This window comes from Coccinella septempunctata, chromosome 1 (genome assembly GCF_907165205.1).
Source record: "Coccinella septempunctata chromosome 1, icCocSept1.1, whole genome shotgun sequence".
Taxonomy (NCBI): domain Eukaryota; kingdom Metazoa; phylum Arthropoda; class Insecta; order Coleoptera; family Coccinellidae; genus Coccinella; species Coccinella septempunctata.
The window spans coordinates 17,926,682-17,948,492 of NC_058189.1; the positions used below are offsets into that span (position 1 = coordinate 17,926,682).

The following is a 21,811-nucleotide window of genomic DNA, read 5'->3' on the forward strand; positions in this document are numbered from 1 at the left end:
TATTTGAATAAACAGGTACCTATAAAAGCCGAAACTAAACCTAGATAGAAGATTCTATCAACACTTTTGGATTCCCAACCTAAAAGTTTCAGATTCCTATTGCGAAATCGGAAGCTCAAACATAAAAAAATGGTCAACTTGGCTAATTTTCCTTGAAACAACTCTTTTTTTCAAAAAATGGTATATGCAGATAACCTGGTCCTTTTTAGATCACTCTATAAGGACTGCTTGATCGGATTATGCAGCATTCATCTCGAGAATTTCAAATAACCGCCCCATCGATTCAAACTAAAAAAACATTCTTTATAACAATAATCGAAAGATCACTCGTAATTAGAATTAGTTCCATACCACCCTCTGATATAAACATTATCAAGTGTTACGATCCGAATTGAACTAGCCAATTTGCCACCGTCAGGGCAAAAATTATCAACTGATACTTGAGTATGTTCCAACGAAGAAAAGCATATGCTGGCCACGGTTTCGGTCTCATTTGATCTCGTCAGAGTAACATAGTTTCTTCCCCGGTGGTCCAATTAATGGACTCTTATTCAATACTGGCACGCGCTACTGAGTATTATGCAGTAACACAGAGCGCCACCCAGTATGAAACGAGATCCGATTCAATCCCCTCCAGATAGAAACCCAGACGGAGACAATGCCATGTGTCCCATATTTCCTCTGATTCAGAGTACGCCGGCAGCGCAGGCTTGCTTCTTGCAAGCGTCAGCGCGTACGAATCGGGAAGTTGGGAACGCGTTCATTTCTTGGGGGCCAAATTGGCTAGTTCAGTTCATATCGTAACATTTGATGATATTTATATCGACGAATAAAGTGTCAAGCAAAAACTTACACCTTCGAAATTCTTTCCCGGACATAACATAATAAGTTTTGACAGCTATGCAGTCATCTGCGTAAATACAACAAAAAATTTACCTTGAACTTTTTGAGAAATCTCCAAAGTTGCTGAATATAATGAAGGCGCTCAGTGCGAAGTAATGAATAATCAATAAAAAAACCACTATCATTTTGGTGATCAGTATAGGGGCTCTTCGTGCCATTAAGGGAGCGGACCACTGAAAACATTCCAAATTAATAAGAACCTGAAATCTACAAAACCTAAGCATTCGGGCAGTCTATGGCGAAAAATTTCTTCTTCAACAATCGAACTGAATCGTGAATAAAATGCTACGAAATATACGTGGTTGACAAGAGCAAAGAGAAGATTTTGTTTGGCGAAATAATCGTAATAAATAAGTCGATCGTCTTCGGCCGATTTGAATACTACTTATGTCCATAGACCTTGCCAGCAAAGCGATTGTTTTCTTGAAGCATCTTATATATTTCAGCAGTTTTGGATGATCATTGACATGAGCCATCTGGAAAAACAATATTTTGTCTGATTTTTTCAGTGACACAAAAATTTACGATTACCTAATTCGCTCGACCATGTGTGCATAGAATAATAATTTTTCAACAGAGATCAAGCTTTATATCTGGTGTTGACTAAGAGGATTCGAATGAATCGTTGCTCATGATTATTTTATAATGAATTATTTGGCTTCGAAACACAGAAAGTAGTCATAAAAGAAGCTATCAATAATTAAGTTTATGGGACAGCGATTGGTTGGTGAAAAAAAAATTGTTAGTAATATTCATATCGAAAGGTTATGAAGTTATAATAGTAGGATAAGTAAAAATGCCTTTTCACTTTCAGATAGTGTTATTCATCGAATGAATCTGTCATTGAAACTTAATAATAAGAGTTTATTTGTCATAGATCGAATGTCGGTATGTCATAATTGGTTGAATTTTTTGAATTCTTGATGTATGATTATTCTTTGTGTGGGTTTCACGAAATATTGGCTTTCTAGTTGGAATTATGACAATTTCTACAATGTGGTGTCTTATTTTACATGAATCAGTGAAAAGTAGTATACCGTGCTTTCATAGAATTGTTATTCGTCAAATAATTTAATCTGAAAGCACCGAAATAAGATATCCTTCAGATAGGAAATTATTTGAAAGTACCGGGCCTAAATAAAAAACAATTCTATTTCAGAAGCAATATATTGTAAATCAGATTAATCATTTGTTTTTCAGAAAACGTAATTTGTAAGTCAGAAAGTACGGATATGTACGATACATGAATCTCACATATTAACTACGCATTTTTCTGATATTGGAGACCAACTCTGCCTATGTCGCTATTGGGTGGATCGAGTAGCTCAGCGCAAGGAGTGGGACTTTTGTTGCATGAAAGATTTGAGGATAATATTGTAGATAATGAATATATTAACCAACGAATCCTCAAGACTACCTTGAGTCTCGGTAGCACTAGACTCCATGTAGTTTCAGTTTACGCGCCAGATATAAGCAAGCCGGAAAGTGAGACGGTAGAATTCTATACCACTCTGCAAGACGTGATGGACAAGCTACCGAGGAACGAGAGAGTGGTAATTCTGGGGGATTTCAATGCTAGAGTCGGAAATGATTGTATAGACAACATCAAACAGCGATTTAATGAGGAAACACTCAACCTAAATGGAGAACACCTTATCGACTTCTGCTCACAAAACACGTTGAGAATAAACAATACCTTTTTCCCCATAAACCTCAACACAAATATACTTGGCAGAACACACAAGGCCAACAGTCCATGATAGACTACGTTATTACGAATAGAGAAATTACACCTCAACAAATTCTCGAGGTGAGATCTTTAACATCGCCCAACATAGGTTCGGATCACAAACTGGTACTTGCCAAATTTCTAGTAAATATTCCATCAAACAAAAAGAAACCACCAAAATTATTCGACAAGTTAAACATTGAATCCTTCGAAAATGACGCTACAAAATGGCTGTATGAAAAACGATTGAAGGAAGTATTTTCGAAAAACCCAATTATACGAGAGGAAAATGTGAACGAACTGTGGACAAAGATGGAGTTGAACATGCTGCAGGCAGCAAGAGAAAGCATAGGGGTCAGAACAATTAACTTAAACGCAACAAAAATATCAAAACCATGGTTCAACAACGAAATCAGAGAATTAGCGTATGAAAAACGTAAAGCATACTTACAATTCTGTAGTAATAGAACACCTCATAATTACCGGAAATATAAAGATACAAGAAACCGTATCAACTCCGAGATAAGAACTATGGAGAGAGAATACTGGACGCAGTTCACAAAAGAGATGGAACACGACCTTTATGGTGCACAACGGAAGGTTTGGAAAATGCTCAAAGGGAGAAAAAAGCCTATTAATGAATATAAGAACTTGAATAAAATAGAGGGGGAGAAATGGACAGCTTATGTCGGGGAACTTTACAGTTGTGATAGAGATGAACCTATAGACTAGAACGTTCACGGAGAGGAGACTAACGATGACCAAAGAATAGAGATCACGATGGAAGAACTGAAGTCTAATATTAGCAAATTGAAAAATAGAAAAGCTCCAGAACCAGACGGTATACCAAACGAACTTCTGAAGTATGGAGGACATAATGGTGAAAAACATGCATGTTCTTTTCAAAAAGATATTGGAGACGAAGAGCGTACCAGACAAATGGAAATTAAGTATTCCCATACCCATATATGAGAAGGGAAGTAAGAAAGAACCTAGTAACTACCGGACCATCACATTGCTCAATTCAACACCTAAATTGCTTACCAGGATTTTAGCCAATAAGATCAATGAAGAGTATATCATTAGCGAAGAGCAACAAGGCTTCCGGAAAAATAGATCAACAACCGATGCAGTTTTCATAGTAAGGCAAATCGCAGAAAAAGCTATTGAATTCAACAAACCTGTGTACATGTGCTTTTTAGATCTAGCTAAAGCCTTCGATAGAGTCAGACTGAGAGATGTGTTGAAACTGCTGAAAGAAAATAACCAACCTAACAGTATAGTAGAGATCATAAGAAAACTTAACACAAACAATAAAACGAAAATAAAAATGGACAATGACCTACTGATTACTGATTACTGATTGCTGGGTGTGTTGGACGGACTAACCCAAACCTGCCACCGCGACCAACGGTCTATTGTAGCACACAAGCATGCTCAAAGAGCTAAATCTCTCCCTCTAGTCCCATCCTACCCAAAAAGGAGATGATGTCGAAGGGGGAGTGATTCTTGAGTTCCTCTAGGATCATCTTCGGAGAGCCGAAAACTCCGAGTCTGACCCTGTCTGCCGCCGGGCAGTCACAGAGGATATGCTCAATTGTTTCGTCTTCCTCTAAGCAGAGTCTGCAGAGTGGGTCGTTGACGATCTTGAGTTTTTTGAGGTGGGCTCTGAGTCTGCAGTGTCCTGTAAAAACCGCTATTATGGATCTCAGATTAGTTCTAGAAAATTCTAGCCAGCGACTGGTGTATGGGCTGGGAGGCACTGAAATAGCCCTATGCGAGTGACGCAATCCAGGACGGTTGCGCCAGTGCTCCAGGACCTTTTGCCTTATCCAGCTGTTGTTTCGGTCCCTGATTAAGGAATTGGGAATTCCTATACTGGGTTCCGGGCCAATAAGCGTTGATGTCGCGCCTTCTCTGGCCAGAGCATCCGATACATCGTTGCCACTGAAGCCAGAGTGTCCAGGTATCCAAATCAGTTGCAGTCTGTTTAAACTTCCCAATTTGGTGAGTTTAGATCTGCATTCAAATACCTGTGCCGAGTTGCATTTGTCAGACGCGAGAGATTTGATCGCAGCTTGACTATCCGTAAGGATTTTTATCGATCTGCCCGCCCAGCCACTGTCAAGTAAATGGCCTGCGCACAGATCAATGGCGAAGATTTCTGCCTGAAAAGCTGTCGCCGACTTTCCCAGACTAGCACTGAGTTTGGTCAGCGGTCTACGGCTGTAGACTCCGGCTCCAGATCCCTGACTGGTTCTGGAGCCATCAGTAAACCAGCAAGGTCCTTGTAAATAGAAATCCTTGTGATGGAGCCATTCGTCTCTGCTTGGAATCAGAGAAACGAATGTTCCCTCGGTGCTGGTTCTTGTGATTATTTGATCAGTTCTCATGCCCATCACCTCGTCAGCCTCCAGTTGGGCCGACAGACGACTGGACACGAAAGTGAGTTTGTCAGGCTCGTTCACGGTGAGGTGGTGGAGCCTGTGGGTTGCTAGTCTTGCCTCTCCCTGGACAAAAATGTGTAGGGGAGGGAGGTCTAATAGCATCTCCATGGACGAAGTTGGAGTAGAGCGGAATGCCCCCGTGGAGTTTGGTAAGTTTGTTTTGGGTTAGAACGCGTTCAGTGCAGGACCACCAGGCGACACAGCCATAGGTGATCAATGGTCTGATCACCGTGACGTATAGCCAGCGGAGCTGCTTCGGCGCTATCCCCCATGTCCTTCCACAGATCCTTTGGCAGGCCCATAGGGAGTGCCTGGCTTTGTGGACGACTTTTTCCACATGGGAGTTCCATAGAAGCTTCCTATCCAGGGTAATGCCTAGATATTTGGCTTCCTCTACGAGTGGAATGGTCTTACCATAGAGAGTTGGAGGAAAGATTTGAAAACAATGACCTAACACCAGAAGTGAATATAAAATCCGGAATACATCAAGGAGATAGTCTAAGTCCTCTACTATTCAGCATGATAATGTACAAAATTATACAGAGAGTTAAAAAAGCAGGAAAGGGATACAGGCTCTCAACTGAAATGATAAAAATTGTGTGTTTTGCAGATGACGCAGTCTTAATATCCGACAACGAAGACGACCTACAGCGCATGGCATATGAATTCAAACTAGCAGCAGAAGAGTACGAGTACAACATGATCATATCAACATCAAAAACGAAATCCTTGGTTATCGCAAGGGAACCCAAAAGGTGTAAAATTGTAATAAACAACGAAATAATTGAGCAAGTGTCTAAGTTCGAATACTTGGGGGTGGAGATTTCTGATTGCGGAGGCCTTAAAGCAGCCGTACGCAAGCAAGCCAACAAAGCGGCATATGTTTCCGGTTGTCTGCGTGATGTCATTTGGAGGAATAAGGATTTGAGGTTGGACGGAAAAGTACGCATATATAAAGCATGTGTTAGGCCTATCATGACGTATTATATCGAGACAAGAGCCGATACAGCGGAAACCAAGAGGATTTTGAGGACAACAGAGATGAAAGCGTTAAGATCAATTGCGGGAAAAACACTACTTGACAGAATACCCAATAGTCAGATGAGAAAACTCTGTAAAGTCCAGGATTTTGTGCGATGGGGAAGACAGAGAAGAAGGGAGTGGAACCAGCATGTGAGCAGAATGGACCCTCAAAGATAAGCCCGATTAGCGAGGGATTTGAAGCCACTAGGCAAGAAACCACCAGGACGTCCCTTCAAGAGATGGCGAGACAGCTGGCAGTCTACATCGCCGTTAATTCTGCAGAACTGACCATTAGATTCTAAAGATCAAGAACAGGCCTAAGGCCTAACATAAGAAGAAGAAGAAAAAGAAGAAGGAGACCAACAACATAACTTTTGAGTTATTTCAATCGTGCTCTTTAGATGAGGAGGTTGTTGCTAGAACATCTCAATGAAAACATTAATGGGTATGACGGGTTTATTTTTCAAGGGTTTAATCTCGAGTGCCAGCTATTCTTTCAATAAGGGAGAAACAGCAAAGCCACCCAGGTATCTACTAGTCGGAGACAGAGTTCGGGGCTGTCTAAGGTGGTAGCGATAATAAGTACTTTGAAGCCGAATTTATTATAATAATAATAATAATAATAATTTATTCATCCTTTCAGATACCGCAGAGGTATATAGGAAATGTCAATACATAAGTAAGCAATACAAAACTATTATTCTAATACATCAGAAAAGAATTCCTTCAAATCATAGTATCCCCTGGAAGATAACATTTTTTTGATCTCCCTCTCGAACATTCTCTCATTCATGGACTTAAACCTGTTCGGCAGATGATTATATAATGCAATACCGGCATATATGGGGGATGACTCGTATTTGGCCGTCGAGTGCCTTGGCACACAAATCATATTTCGGTTCCTAGTTTCATAGCTATGGAAATCAGAGCATTTCGTGAGACAATTAATATTAGATCGCACATACAAAAGACAATTTAGGATGTAAATGCAGGGTAGTGTAAGTATTTGATAGTTCTTGAATATCAGTCTGCATGAATCTCTAGGTTTCAAGCCGAATATAAGACGAATGATCTTTTTTTGAGTAATGAACACACGATCGCATTCCGACGATCCGCCCCATAGGATGGTATTGTAGTTTAGGTGACTGTAAACAATAGAATAATATATATTCAATAGGGTTTCAGTGGAGACAGACCCCCTCAGACGATGCAGAGCATAATACGAGCTATTGAGCTTACGGCATAAATGGTCAATTTGAAAATTCCATCTCAAAAACCTGTCCACGTGCAGTCCTAGAAACTTGACATATTCAACAGTGTCAAGAGAATTACCCGCAACTGTCACCGCAAGTGGAGTAGACCCACCGAAATCGCGGTTTTGAAACTTAATTATTTGAGTTTTCGCCAAGTTTATAATAAGCGAATTTTTACGACACCAGTCGAGAAATCGCTGAATAAGTTCTTCACATATATGTTTCAATTCTTCAATACTTTTCGCCCTTACCGCCAGAGAAACATCATCCGCAAACATCACTAGAATAGCTGCAACGAGATAGTCTGGTAAGTCATTAATGAACAAGAGAAAAAACAAAGGTCCCAGAACTGACCCCTGGGGAACACCTAGCCCTGAGTGATATCTTTTAGAAAAGTTGCCATTGAGGTCGACAAACATAGTACGATCGGACAGGTAACTGGAGATCCAGTCAAGAAAAACTCCCTAATCTAAATTACAGTGAACCATACATGCAGTTCAAAATGAGGAAAACAGAAATGCAACTGTCACGGTGGTCAGAAATTCAAAGTCAACACAGTGAAATTAATGAATTAATTAATATTCAAATTGATTATATTTAGTCGAAATATCAGGTATTAAAGAAAGAAAGTAATCAATAGTGGTCACTTTGATTTCTTCTGAGACAATAAGGGATGTACGGGGGTTTACACAAAATGTACACTTGTCTCAGAAAAATCCAAGTTCCTGTAATCGGTTAATTTATCGGGTTTGATCCCGAGCACTTTCAGTGATTTTCAGTGTACAGGCCAATCAGACATGAAACTATTCAATAAACGAGACAGGGTCGATTGATGTGAAACACAATGCAACAATTTACAGGATAACGGGGTAGTTTATCGTGGTCTGTCCGTGGCAACCTTGGGTGTACACGCCAAGCATTACCAGCAGGAAAACTTCGAGACCTCTGCCGATTGGTTACCGTCACCAGATAGCCAGACGTCAGAAGTCTGCGGTAAACGGGAAGTCTAAACGGAACACAACAGGGGTAGGACGGGATAGGTTACTGTGGTCTTTCCGTGGCAGCCTTGGGTGTACAGGGTGGGCAAATGTCGTTGTTTACTGAAGGGATCTCGAGAACTATAGCAGCTAGAAGAAAACAGACGACACATTCTCGAGCTCTTTTTTCCTGACTATTCCAATTATGAAAACAGATCCAGCCTAACGTTCATAGATTTTGAGTTATGAACGAAAATTGAGAAATTGTCATTTTCAATGAAGCTGAATAACTCGCTTATTGAACTCGTGTTCAAAATCCGTTGTTACACTCTTCAGGCACTTTTTCATGAGGAATTCGAATATGATTTTATGAAATTTTTTGATCCAGTCATTTTCGAGATACGACAGGGATTTCTGATTTTTCAAATGTGAACTTTAGTTGAAAGTTCTTTCATCTTACTGCAATTTTTTTGCTGATTTCAAAAATGTATCATATGTCGCTATTCATATGAATGGTACACGAGAAAAAAATTCGATACTTTTTCCTACTTTTCGATTGTCTGTTGAATAATAAGTAGGCGGCTAGACAACGAATTTTGCCCATTCTGTACACGCCAAGCATTACCAGCGGAACGACTTCGAGACTTCCGTTGGTTGGTCTTGGTTCACCAGAGAGCCAGACGACAGAAGTCTGCGTTAAACAGGAAAACGAAAACGGAATACAACAGGGGTAGGACGGGGTAGGCTACTGTGGTATTTCCGTATCAACCGTGGGTGTACACGCCAAGCATTACCAGCGGAAAGACTTCGAGACTTCCGTCGATTGGTCTTGGTTCATCAGAGAGCCTGGCGACAGAAGTCTGAGTTAAACAGGAGAATTAACAATAAGGATCAACACAATTAAACAAATAAAAGTATGCAACTTTGAATCACTAACCTCGGGTTTCATAAAGCTTGATCGTGGAATCAATGCTCGATTGAAGAATAGCCGTCAATTTGATTTAAATCGATAATTCAGTCATGTTCATTCAGAATATCATTCTCGCATCAAATTAGGGTGTTCATACGTCCATTCAATTATTCTCAATTGCTACTTCTTCAATATATTCAGAAATGAAAAGGTTTCAGTGTTTTCATTTGAGAAATCGAGTGACTGTCAAATCGTTGATTGAAAAATGGAAGTGTTATGAAACCCGCTGTAAGTATGCGGTATCAAGAAAAGACGGTTTGTTCCGGTACGGTCACACCACTAGCAGAAAAAAAAAACGTACCACAGGATTCTAGAATTTAGAAAATTATAATGAATCAAATCGAGAATCGAGCAAAGACCAATGAAAAATCAAATCAAGAGCTGAATAATGAACAATGGAATCACTACAGAATAAGATGAAAGACTACCGAATCATGACTGACGTTCGTCTTGTGGTGCGCCCTATTTATTAACTTTCCAACATGTGGACGGTCATGTGACCGAAATTGCATCCAAATATTCGGTATTCTCGAATATTCTCCCCAGAAGAACTATTCTCGGTGACGGTTATCTCTTTATCGGTAAAAAAACTGTCGTTATCTGCAATCTACGTTGTTTTATGCTGAATCCATCAAATCAACGGTATTTTTGTGGGCAGAAAAACAACGCCGAATGCAGAAAGACACTTTTTCTTTGTTTTGGATTATTAAGGCGGATTACTGATTACTAAGCGGAATATACTAGCAAGATGTCGTGTTATTTGGGTTTACAGTTTCGAACATTACTGGCAAAAATAATCGAATTATGTTGAGAACATTATTCAGGAAGCTGGCAAAAGCACTGTGATAGAAAATAAGGATTTATGTATTTGTTGTGATCGTTGTGATTCTTGAAGAGAACAGGCTTTAACATACACTACAATCGTTTAAGTGTGAAGCATTTTTATTTTATTTATTTCTTCAGGATACGAACGGGACTAACCGTGTATGCATACATATAACATTACATTAGATAAAAATTTTACATCGAAAAAAAATAACAATTAGACAATAACCTAGAAAATAAAAAGTATGATAACGGAAATACTGAATGCGAACGATTAACTGATTGAATGTTGCTGTCCATGGACCCAACAGACTCAATCAGCTAGCATTATCACTGAAATTTTCAGTCTGAAAAAATGCGTATCGGAAAAACCGAAACAAGATGGTTCGGAATTTGAACAATGTATCGGCAAAAATCTCCAAACTTGTCCACCGTGACAAATAGTTATCTTCTTCTTCTTCCTTAATTGTGCTTAGCAGCGGGGACATCTACACATTAAACACTTCAATCTTCAAAGAGCTTAATATTTTAATATAATTTCAAAGGGTGATAGATATAGACTTATTTATTATATTTCACTATTATATAGTACAGAGGTAAATTTCAAGTGAGGACTGGTGACACAAGATATCACTTGGGAAACTGAAAGGATACAGAGTGTTTGCTTCACGGAAATCCACATATCACAGCTTATATCCTCAAGAATTCAAAAAACCGTAGAGTGATTTGTATACTAACAGATTTTCAGAGAATATCAATTGGATGTTAAGAGGAAAAGGCATTTTAGCACATACTTCAGAAAGGTCGTCATATAGTTTCCTGCATTCATGATCGTTGAGAGAGCATGAAAAGAAAATGTGCTGCAAATCTCCTCTCTCTCCACATTCACAAAGGTCACTGTCTTTGACCGGGATCTTAGCTAAGTGGGCAGGTGAACAGCAGTGGTTTGCCCTGAGTCTGTACATTTTTGTCAGATAGCCTCTAGGGGATCAATTGCATGGAACCATGGTTTTTGTTGGAAGTGGGCCATGTTAATCATGGTATAGTAGAGATGACCCCTAAGGAGGGAAGATCGTTTCCATTCCGACCTCCATTTCTCCCATATGTTTCGTTTAAATGAGGGCCAATGTTCTCTTATGTCTCCTTTGATAGGAAGGGGACTAGGGAGTTTGCTACCTTCCTTAGCGAAACGGTCTGCATGATCATTGCCTGAAATGTTTGTATGGCTGGGAACCCACACGAATTCAATATTACGGTTGGACTGAGAAAGTGTAGAGAGTCGGTTTCGGATTGAAAGGGTTATAGTATCATTATTGGAGGGGGGAGCCAGGTTTTTATCTTTTCAAGGGCGGACTTGGAGTCTGAAATGATAATAGACTATAGATAGAGCTTTATCGATGGCAAGCAGTTCAGCGGATGAGATGGAGAAGTATACTTCATTCAAATTTATTTTAGCAGTCGGTTGGCCATGAAATAATTTTCTCAAGTTTTTGTAACTAGTACGAAGTTAGGTTGGCACTCATGAAATGTCGTTAATGTCATAACGCCGTTGCCACAACTAATATCAATTTTTATTACGAAAATTCGAAAATGCCGAAAGTGATTGAAAAAAGAGACAGGATTTCAGGAAGTGCTATTTAGAATTCAGGTCCGCTCATTCAAATAGTTATACCCTGATATTCTAAAATCTACAATACGTCAGACGATAGCGAACATATTCAATGTAAGAGAATTTATATAATGTTTCATCTGAATCTAAAAGACTTTATATTTCAGCTGAATATTTCCACAATCAGAAAGATTGTGAATGAAGAGGATGACAAAGAATTTCCTTCTATTGGAAGACCCAAAAAAGTGGTGGCATTTAAGAATTTTATGTTTGAGTAAATTAATGCGAAAAGTTTACTACAGGATTTTCGATAAATGTCATCGGAGAATAAGTTCCCTAAAATGGATTTTTCTATTTTTCATTTGACTTGTCCTATACAATGTAAATGTCTCAAGGTACTAATAAAAACCTAATTATTATTATTATCTCAATGCATTATGATGAACAGCCACAAATACGCGCCAGTTGTCCTGCTAATTGTTTATTCATGTGAAATTTTTGTTCAACGGTGAAGTTGCATCTTAACTTGAAACTTCCTTCAAGTCCTTTTACTTATACAGGGTGTCTCAAGTTCGAGTGCCTATTAGACGTTTCTGGAGAACTAGACATATTTGAAATCTGAAAATTGGGATTATGATATTTTTCGAAGTTCTCTACAGAGCTAAAATATTTTCAAAGCTCAAAAACTTCCGGTTATACAGGGAGTGAAAATAAATTCGACGAAAAAATTTTTTTTCAAGTTTTCTATTTCTGGTATGATCGAGTATTCAATAGTGAATACATTTCTGTTGAAACCATTGTATTAAATCGAATAGTTTTAAAAATATCCTAAAAAAACTGGAAAAAAAGTCAAATATGTTCAGTCAGTAATATGTTCATTATTCTTATTTTAAATATCCTGAGCGTAAACCGTTTTTACAACATCGAAGAGGAAGGATGTGAAAAGGTCATGCATCTTTTGGATTTCAAAAATATCATCACAGGGTGTTTCAAATTTTGTGTTGAAAATTGTGATATCAAATTGGCCATAACTTCTGTTTTTCAAATTAGAACCCTATTTTTTTATAATTGTGTTGGATTCTGCGGTCAAAAATAATGATAGTTTTCTCACATGATTATGCTCCTAAATTCAATAATTTCTGAGTTATTTGAGATTTTCTGGATTTATGGTGTACGTAGAGTCAAATTGATTGCATCTAAAAAAATTCAATGAATATTCTTTCGAAACCATGGGAACACTCTGTACCCATAGAAGATAAATTATCTGTTAATAATTCACAAGTGTCAGGTGTTATTGTTATTCGTTATCTTCATTTCTCGATTTAACAAAATGAACCGTTATTCTAATTACGAAATTCTGGATCTATTTTATATACATGGTGAATGTGACAGAATTATTAGTAAAACCTGCTGGGCCTTCAACGAGAAGTATCCCCATTTACCTTCGATGACGGAGAAGATCTTTAGAAAATATGTTTCAAACTTTCAAAGTTTTGGATGTGTAAGAGCCCCTAAAGAATCCAAAAGAAGGGTAGTTGATGATGAGGAAAATGAAATTAGTGTTTTGACTTATTTCGAAGCGAATGAAAATGCATCTATTCGAAGTGCAGCTCATGAAATCGATTTAGACAGAAATTCAGTGCACCGAATTTTGGAAAAACACAACATGCATGACTACAAATATGAGAAAGTTCATGCATTAGAACCAGGTGACTACATAAAAAGGTTAAATTTTTGTAGAGGAATATTAGAAAAACTTGAAAATGATGAAAAGTTCATTTGGAGACACGAAGCAAAATTCAATAATGAAGGACTATTTAATAGAAAGAATTGCCACATTTGGAGAAGTGAAAATCCTCATAGAAAAAGACAAAGAATCCCCCAGAACAAATTTAGTTTTAATGTGTTTGCTCTTTTGATGAACAATAAAGTGCGGTACTACATTTATGAAGAAAATTTAAATACAGAAAAATATTTGGAAATCCTGAGAAATTTTGTTTCTGAGTTTTTGGATGAACTGCCGTTGAGTATGTCGACTACCGCATATTATCAATTGGATGGGGCTCCGGCACATAGTTCGCACGAGGTGTCTGAAGAACTGAATGCAATGTTTGGTAATCGGTGGATCGGACGCCGTTCTTCACTGTTTAGGCCCCCACGATCTCCCGTCTTACTCCCTTAGATTTTTATTTATGGGGTAGAATAAAAAACATAGTATATGAATCTCCTATTGAAAGCAAAGAAGATTTGAAACGGCGTGTGGAGGATGCTTTCCACTCGCTAAAGGAGGAGGAAATTGAGCGAGCGACTAACCGAGGTGTTTCAAGACGTATTCGAAAGTGTGTGGAACAAAATGGTTACCATATTGAAACTCTTACCTGATCATTTATTTTGTTAATTTGAGTTTTGAAACGTATTTTCATTTTTATTATCATAATTTATTTATAAACATAATTCGGTGTACTGAAGTAGCAAATCTATTTAATGTGTTTCCTATTGAACAGATGAATTCTCATTCGCTTCGAAATAAGTCGAAATACTAATTTCATCAACTGCCCCTTTTTTGTATTCTTTAGGGGCTCTTACATTCCAAAATTTGGAAAGTTTGAAACATCTTTTCAGAAATTGTAAAAAAAATGGGGATACTTCTCATTGGATTCTCAACATTTTGTGTCATCCACCATGGATTTGAAATAAACAATATCATTAACGATTCATTTTGTGAAATCAAAAAATTTCATAACGACTAACAATAAGACCTGACACTAAGTCTGACACTTGTGAATTATAAATGGGATGATTTATCTTCTATGCTCACAGAATATCCTTATGAATCAGATTCGAAGAATTTGACTCTACGTACACCATAAATTCAGAAAATCTCAAATAACTCAGAAATTATTGAATTTAGGAGCATAATCATGTGAGAAAACTATCATTATTTTTGACCGCAGAATCCAACACAATTATAAAAAAATAGGGTTCTAATTTGAAAAACAGAAGTTATGGCCAATTTGAGATCACAATTTTCAACACAAAATTTGAAACACCCTGTGATGATATTTTTGAAATCCAAAAGATGCATGACCTTATCACATCCTTCCTCTTCGATGTTGTAAAAACGGTTTACGCTCAGGATATTTAAAATAAGAATAATGAACATATTACTGACAGAACATATTTGACTTTTTTTCCAGTTTTTTTAGGATATTTTGAAAACTATTCGATTTAATACAATGGTTTTAACAGAAATGTATTCACTATTGAATACTCGATCATACCAAAAATAGAAAACTTGAAAAAAAATTTTTTCGTCGAATTTATTTTCACTCCCTGTATAACCGGAAGTTTTTAGGCTTCGAAAATATTTTAGCTCTGTAGAGAACTTCGAACAATATCATAATCCCAATTTTCAGATTTTAAATATGTCTAGTTCTCCAGAAACGTCTAATAGGCACTCGAACTTGAGACACCCTGTATTGATGCAAGATGATTTTTGTTGAAGAATTTAACATTCTTGTAATTATCTGTTAATTCCTTCGGGAGATACCCATTCCCAACCACTGCATCATATGCATTTCATCTTCGGGTTAATATTTTTGAAATCTACAAATGAGTTAAGCCAAAGAAGATAACGAACATTAACTCTCCTCAAGCTATAGTGCATATTATGATATTATACTGATCTCTTGTATTTTCCATGCAAATAACTGGATTTGGTATGCCTTCAAATATTTTGTATAAACTTCAATTATGTTCGTCACATATTTTCCGAAGAGATTCGACATTGTGATAAAATACGTAATAACAGAAACTTTTACGTAGAACGGCAACATAGCGTTGATTTAAAACCCAAAAATGTTTTGACAAGCTTCAAAACCCCACATTTTCGTACTATACAGAGTGAAATGTGTCAAATTTCCAGGGCCAACCGACTGCTAAAATAAAATTGAATGAAGTATACGAGGGGACGCGCCCACTGTATGAGATCACCGCTGAGTTTAAAACACCTATACCAACCTGGTCCCGAAATTTTTAGGCATCTGTGAATAGCCGGGAGTAATGGGAAAACCTCTCTTCGCATCTCTCAACAAATAAATATGAGTTGTCCAAGTCTTCTTTCCGAAGGTTCAAAGAGCCATAGTCGACATCACGGTGGTGGACGGACAAAGGAAACTGAAAACAAGGAAGACGGCAAGAGGAGAAGAAACAATCTGTCTCAGGTATTTTTTTTTTTGGTGTAGCAGGGGGAAAATCTGCAAACAGACGAACACACCCTCTGCTGAGGGGGAACAGTGTGGGGATTCTCACTCTCTGAGCTCGAGATCCACTAAAAACCCTTAACTGCTTCTTCATAGGTTCCGGGCATTTTGCCTATTAACCAGTTGACTCTTATGGTTTCTGGACTCTCACACGATCATAGTCGTGTTGATAGTTGTATGCTGCCTATAGCTTTTATAGGTTAAGCTCTTCTTTGGTTACATTTAAATCCTTAACTGATCTCTCGGTCTTCGGTGGTAGGTTCTTGACCTTCTAGCTTCTTCCGTTGGATCGTAGTCGACTAATCTTCGTAGTTCCTCATTTGGATGTTGTTTGGCTTTGTCGAATATCCTTTCCGCCTTTCTCTTCATAAATTCTGTAACTGGTTTCCATTCCAAGTCCTTGTAGATTTGTTTGTTCCTAACAAACCAGGGTACGTCCATCGCCATTCTAAGGAGTTTATTCTCAGTGGCCTGTATTCTCTTGATGTGGGTCTTGGCTGCGAAGCCCCATGCCGCCGATCCATATGTGAGTTTTGTCGCGCAATAGTTTTAATCATCGTCAACTTGATGTTCTTATTCATATGACTTCTTCTGCCTATGAGTGGATAAAGTTTACTCATTGCGGCTTTTGTTTTATCAACAGCACATTTGATGTGGTTTTTCCATGTAAGTCCTCTGTCAAGCGTCACTCCTAGGTATGTTGCTTCATTTTTCCATTCAACCTCTTCTCCATCAACTTCAAGGTTTTCTTCCATCCTCAATCTTCTCTTTTGCAGTAATATTGCTTGAGTCTTTCTTCCATTGATTTGGATTTTCCATTTGATGCACCATTTGAGTAATTCATCTATGGCTTCCTGCAGTCTCCGGTGTATGATCTCTGGGCGTCGATGTCTGAACGCTATTCCTGTGTCATCTGCGTACAAGGTGAGCATATTTCTAGCATTCTTCGGGATATCATAAACGTATATTACGTAAAGCAGAGGTCCAAGTACCGATCCTTGAGGCACTCCCGCTTCCAATTGTCTGGTTCGAGAGGTTGCTCCATCTATCTTGACATAAAAGTTTCTATTCCTCAGATAGTTCCTTATAATCTTGCATAGCTTGGTCGAATATCCTGCTTTTTTCATCTTGTAGATTAGGCCTTCGTGCCATACTCTATCAAAAGCTCTCTCGATATCCATCAGAACTAATCCTGTGGCCTGTTTGGTCTGCATTCCTTCGGTGACGTATTCTATGAGCCGTAGTAATTGGAGTTCAGTCGAGTGTTCTCGTCGAAATCCAAATTGTTCGGGTGGAATTATCTTCAACATTTCTGTTTCCTCATTCAGCCTTTTGGCGATAACCCTCTCGACGACTTTTCCTTGTGCTGATAGTAGGCTGATTGGTCTATAATTTTGAGGAAATTTCCGTTCCTTTCCAGGCTTGTTGAAAACTATCATTTCTGCAGTTTTCCATCTCTTTGGGTAGTATTCGGTCCTCATCACTCCGTTTGTTATATTCGTCAAGGCTGGTATTCCTTTTCTAGGCAATTTCTTCAACATATAATTCGTAATCCTATCTTCTCCCGGTGCTTTCCGGTTTTTCAGTTTCATTATTATCTCTTTGATTTCTGTTCGTGAAGCCGGTTTTGGAATGATTTCGGTTTCCGGTGGTTCCATCATCAGTTCTTCGTTTGCCTTCACTTCTTCTTCTAGATCTTCATTGTCATCATCATTTCTGTAATTTATTCTGGCTTCTCTCTCAATCGAGTCGGCAAGTGCTTCGGCTTTTTCAAGTCTCGTATATACCATTCCGTTTGCTCCATGCAGTGGAGGTATAACTGTCTGTTCTCGTCGTAAGCGTTTTTGCATTTTCCAAGCCGAGTGATCTATTGTATTCAGTTCCCTTAATCTCTGGTGCCATCTGTTATTACGCAGTTCTGTTAAAGCATTTTTCAATATCTGACTATGCTTATTCAGTTTCTTCTTGTCTTATTCTCTTTTTGTTGTTCTGTAGATTTTCCTGAGTCTTCTGTTTTTTTTTATAAGTTCCTTCATATCCCTTGGCGTATCTCCATGTGAATGTTTCGGAATTGGTTTCCTTATTCTCTTGGTGCTTTCTTCATAGGCTTCTTTTATTTGATTTTCCAATTTTTCAACTGCTTCATCTAATTCATCCCGGGTGTTTATTTGGGGAATTTCCGTGATTTTCTCCTGAAGTAAATTCTTATATTTCTCCCAGTCTGTGCGATCCTTGGTTTGTGTCTCTTCTTCGTTTCTTGGGCCATGTCCCACTATGAATTCTATGGGATTGTGGTCTGAAGTTCCGTCTTCTATTGTATCAATGCTGATTTCTTCAGTGATGTCTTTCATTACGACAATGTCCAGTACATCGGGTAGTCCATTTACTCTTGGTATGTAGGTCGGTATATCAGGTCCTATCACAACTGCATCAAGTTTTTCAGCATAAATCTTCAGTCTTCTCCCGTTGGTATTTTCCACCCTACTGTTCCATTCCTGCGATTTGCAGTTAAGATCACCAATTATGATTTTCGGGTGTCTTCCTTCTAGTAGCATTTTCAGATCCTCTTCCAGCATGTCCTTATCCGGTGATTTATAAGTCGAAATAATCTTCACTTGTCCTCGATTGGTATTCACAATAATCGATATTGCTTCTACTTCTTGACCATTGAATATTTGGTCAAAATGGTGATCCATATTCCTTCTAGCCAGTATAGCAACGCCACCTGTGCTGTTAGGTCTATCATTTCTGTAGATATCGTAATTGGGAAATGCTATCCGAACGTTGGGGTTAAGTCTTGTTTCTTGGAGAGCTATGACATCCGGTCTCTTCTCTTCAATCAGTTCTTCGAATTCTGATCTGCGGGCTCTCAATCCTTCGACGTTCCAAGAGACGATTATGAGATTGTTCTTTATCGTCGTGTCAGCCATTAAATATTCTTAATAATTTGCTGCATCTTCTTCTCAATCTCTTTCTCCAGATTCTGCATCATCGTGCTGAGGAGGTTTTTCGTGAACTTATCCAGTTCCTCAGTGATTCCAGAAATTCCTTTTCTGGTTTCGGCTTTTTTGACGGTTTTTGCCTTTTCCGTCTTTTTCTCTGGTTTCTTCGTCTCTTTGACTGCTTTGGTTGCAGTTTCCTGGGGTTTCTTCACTTGAGTTTTGGGCTGGTTTCGGAGTATTTTGTGTTGGCCTCGAGCTGGTTTGGTTCGATCTTGGCGATCTTTTGGTCTTTTTAGTGACCAATTTCTATTCGCTACATCCCTTGTAGCTGGCTGGATGTCCTTGCTCTCCACAGAGAACACAAGAAGCATTTCGCTCCTCGTTCTCCCTGGTGAGCGTGCACTCCTTAGTGCTGTGATTTGCCGAGCATTTCACGCACCTCCATGGAAAAGTGCACTTACTTTGGGCATGTCCATATCGCTGACAGCGATAACATTGTCCAGGCCCGGTCGTCCTTCTCTTAGGTTCAACAACACAGTTCATATTGTAGAGCCTTCTCACCTCGAAGATACCCTTATTCTGGGTTTTAACCAGCAATAAGGGCATCGGCTTTTTTGTTATAATTGAGGTCATCCTTATGACCTCAGCATCGACGATCCCTTGATCCTTGAGGTCGTCAAGGATCGTCGGGATATCTGCATCCAGCGGTAGGTATCTCACTACCGCGTAAATTTTCTTTTCCTCCTCTCGTTGGAGAGTGTAAAACTCTCTGTTGATTTTGTGGAGGAATTCAGTCATCCTTCGATGATCATCGGCGGTTTGTGGGACGATTCTTATACCGTCCTTTACTGTCGTCGCTCTTCGGTATTTAATACCGTTCCGCATCAAGGCGTTTGAAATTGACGTCCATTCGGACGTACCTCTCAGGGTAACTGGGGGGATTTTTTCTTTTCTCTCCACTGGAGTGGTTTTCTCTTGGGCTGGGGTTTCCAAGACTCTTTTTTTGTTTGAGTCTTCATTGGACGAGGAGCTATCCTTTCTCACTCTTTTGGCGGGTGGGGAAATTTTGTTTTGAGGGGTTTTGACCACCTCCATCTTCTGTTTTTGAACCGGTAAGTTCACTTCTTGGACATTTTTCAAAATAATGTTCTTTTTTAGTGCTTTGGAGTAAGGACTTTCCTTATTTCCCTCCTGCAACAGGAGCCTCTCCCTGAGATTTTTAATCTCAGCAACTAAGCTAGATACGCATCTATCTAGCTCATTTACCCTCGCTTTCAAACTTGCGTTCTCCTCTCTCAAAATATCGTGTTCGGACACGACATTAGCGATTTCTGGCGCGTCTTCTTCCATTACGGAATCGCAGTCCGAATGGTCAGACATTTTAAAATCTGATTAATAATTACTTTGCTACTCAAAGAAATTGGAAATAAAATTTTTCAAGACAAAAAAGAAAAAAATGCTTTGTTAGTGGGCACTTTCACCTACGCTTTCACTTTTACGGCACTGTGACACTTCGACTTTCTCGTCCGCTTTCTCTTTTATAGCACCAGGAGCACTGTAGCACGTCTTCTCCTGTCAAGCGAATGACTCGGAATGTGTCTCAGGTAGCAAACTGAGAGCCTCTTATAAAGGTGGTACAGATCGACCATCCCATGCATGGCGCCAAGATGACAGCAGTGACATCTTTTGAAGGAGGGAATTAGGTGATATTCTAGCTACTGGAATATTCCAATTTTATGCAAGGACGCGAAGAAAACAATATGACATTCTAGCTACTCTAGAAACAAATTTGGCAGCAAACCAGTTACGACGGTGGGGAAGAGGAAGTTGTTTACTCTCAGCAAGAAGGACATTTATAGGGGTGGACTTCATGTATACCAAAGCCACCCGGATGGCAGAAAACTGGTCCCTATCAAGTCGAGACAGAATGGGCTTGGTGCATCTTCCCAAGAAAATAGACCTATACTCAAGAAAGGGAAGAACTATGAACCCCACTATGTACGACATAGGGCTTTCATGACGTTTATGTTTCGGTTGGCTTTCAAACACATGTTTTCGATATGAAGGGACCAGTTCATATTGACATGTAAAGTTACTCCAAGGTATTTGGTGGAGATTGTACTAGCAAAAAGTTGAAGCGTACGGAGATTGACAAAAGTTTTTCTCTTGTGGAAGCACATAGCAGCAGACTTCTCTGCCGAGACAGTGAGGCCCCTACTTTGAGTCCATAGCTCAATCAATGCTAGTGCCTGAGTCATTCTTTCAAAGGCGTCTTTAAAGGATTTCCCAGACGATATTATTGTGGTGTCATCCACATATTGGATTATCTCAATGCCTGGGACGTTCAAAAAGGAGGACAGCCCTTTAACGAAAAAATTACAGAGAGTGCAGCCATCAGGGGAACCCTGGGCTAGGCCTAGGAAAGATGTTTTGGGGCAAATGAGTTTGTTAAAACAAGGGTCTACCAAGAAAACCTTCCTTCTCACGGTCAGTTTTTGCAGGACATTGATCAGCTGGACAGGGATTCCTTCTTTCAGTAAAATAGATTGTAAGATGTCAAATTCTTACAGAGTCATACGCCTGCTTGATATCCAGAAAAACAACTACGGAAAATTCATCCCTAAAAAATTCTGTGTAAACGGAGGTCGTTAAGGCACTCAGCACATCATTGACAGATTTACCCTTTCGGAAGCCTTATTGGGGCTTAGTTGTGGGGGTGTTCAGCTCGTAAATTCTCTCCAATCTTGTTGCTATAAGGGATACGAAGATTTTCAGCAGACAGGAGGTGAGAGCTATGGACCGATAGCTATTAGGGTCATGAGGGGGCTGTCCAGGTTTGCAGATAGGTACAACAACTTTTTCCGTAAGAGA

The 21,811-nt window shown here is 39.0% G+C and overlaps 1 protein-coding gene across 1 annotated transcript in view; it reads right to left on the bottom strand.

The window, feature by feature from the left end:
* The window catches only part of LOC123321831 (potassium voltage-gated channel unc-103-like), a 47,272-nt gene that overhangs the window by 13,705 nt on the left and 11,756 nt on the right, over positions 1 to 21,811 (bottom strand). Inside the window, exon 3 of the mRNA XM_044909614.1 lies at positions 937 to 1,076. Coding sequence (XP_044765549.1) covers positions 937 to 1,076 — 140 coding nt within the window. The remainder of the gene's footprint in view (positions 1 to 936; positions 1,077 to 21,811) is intronic.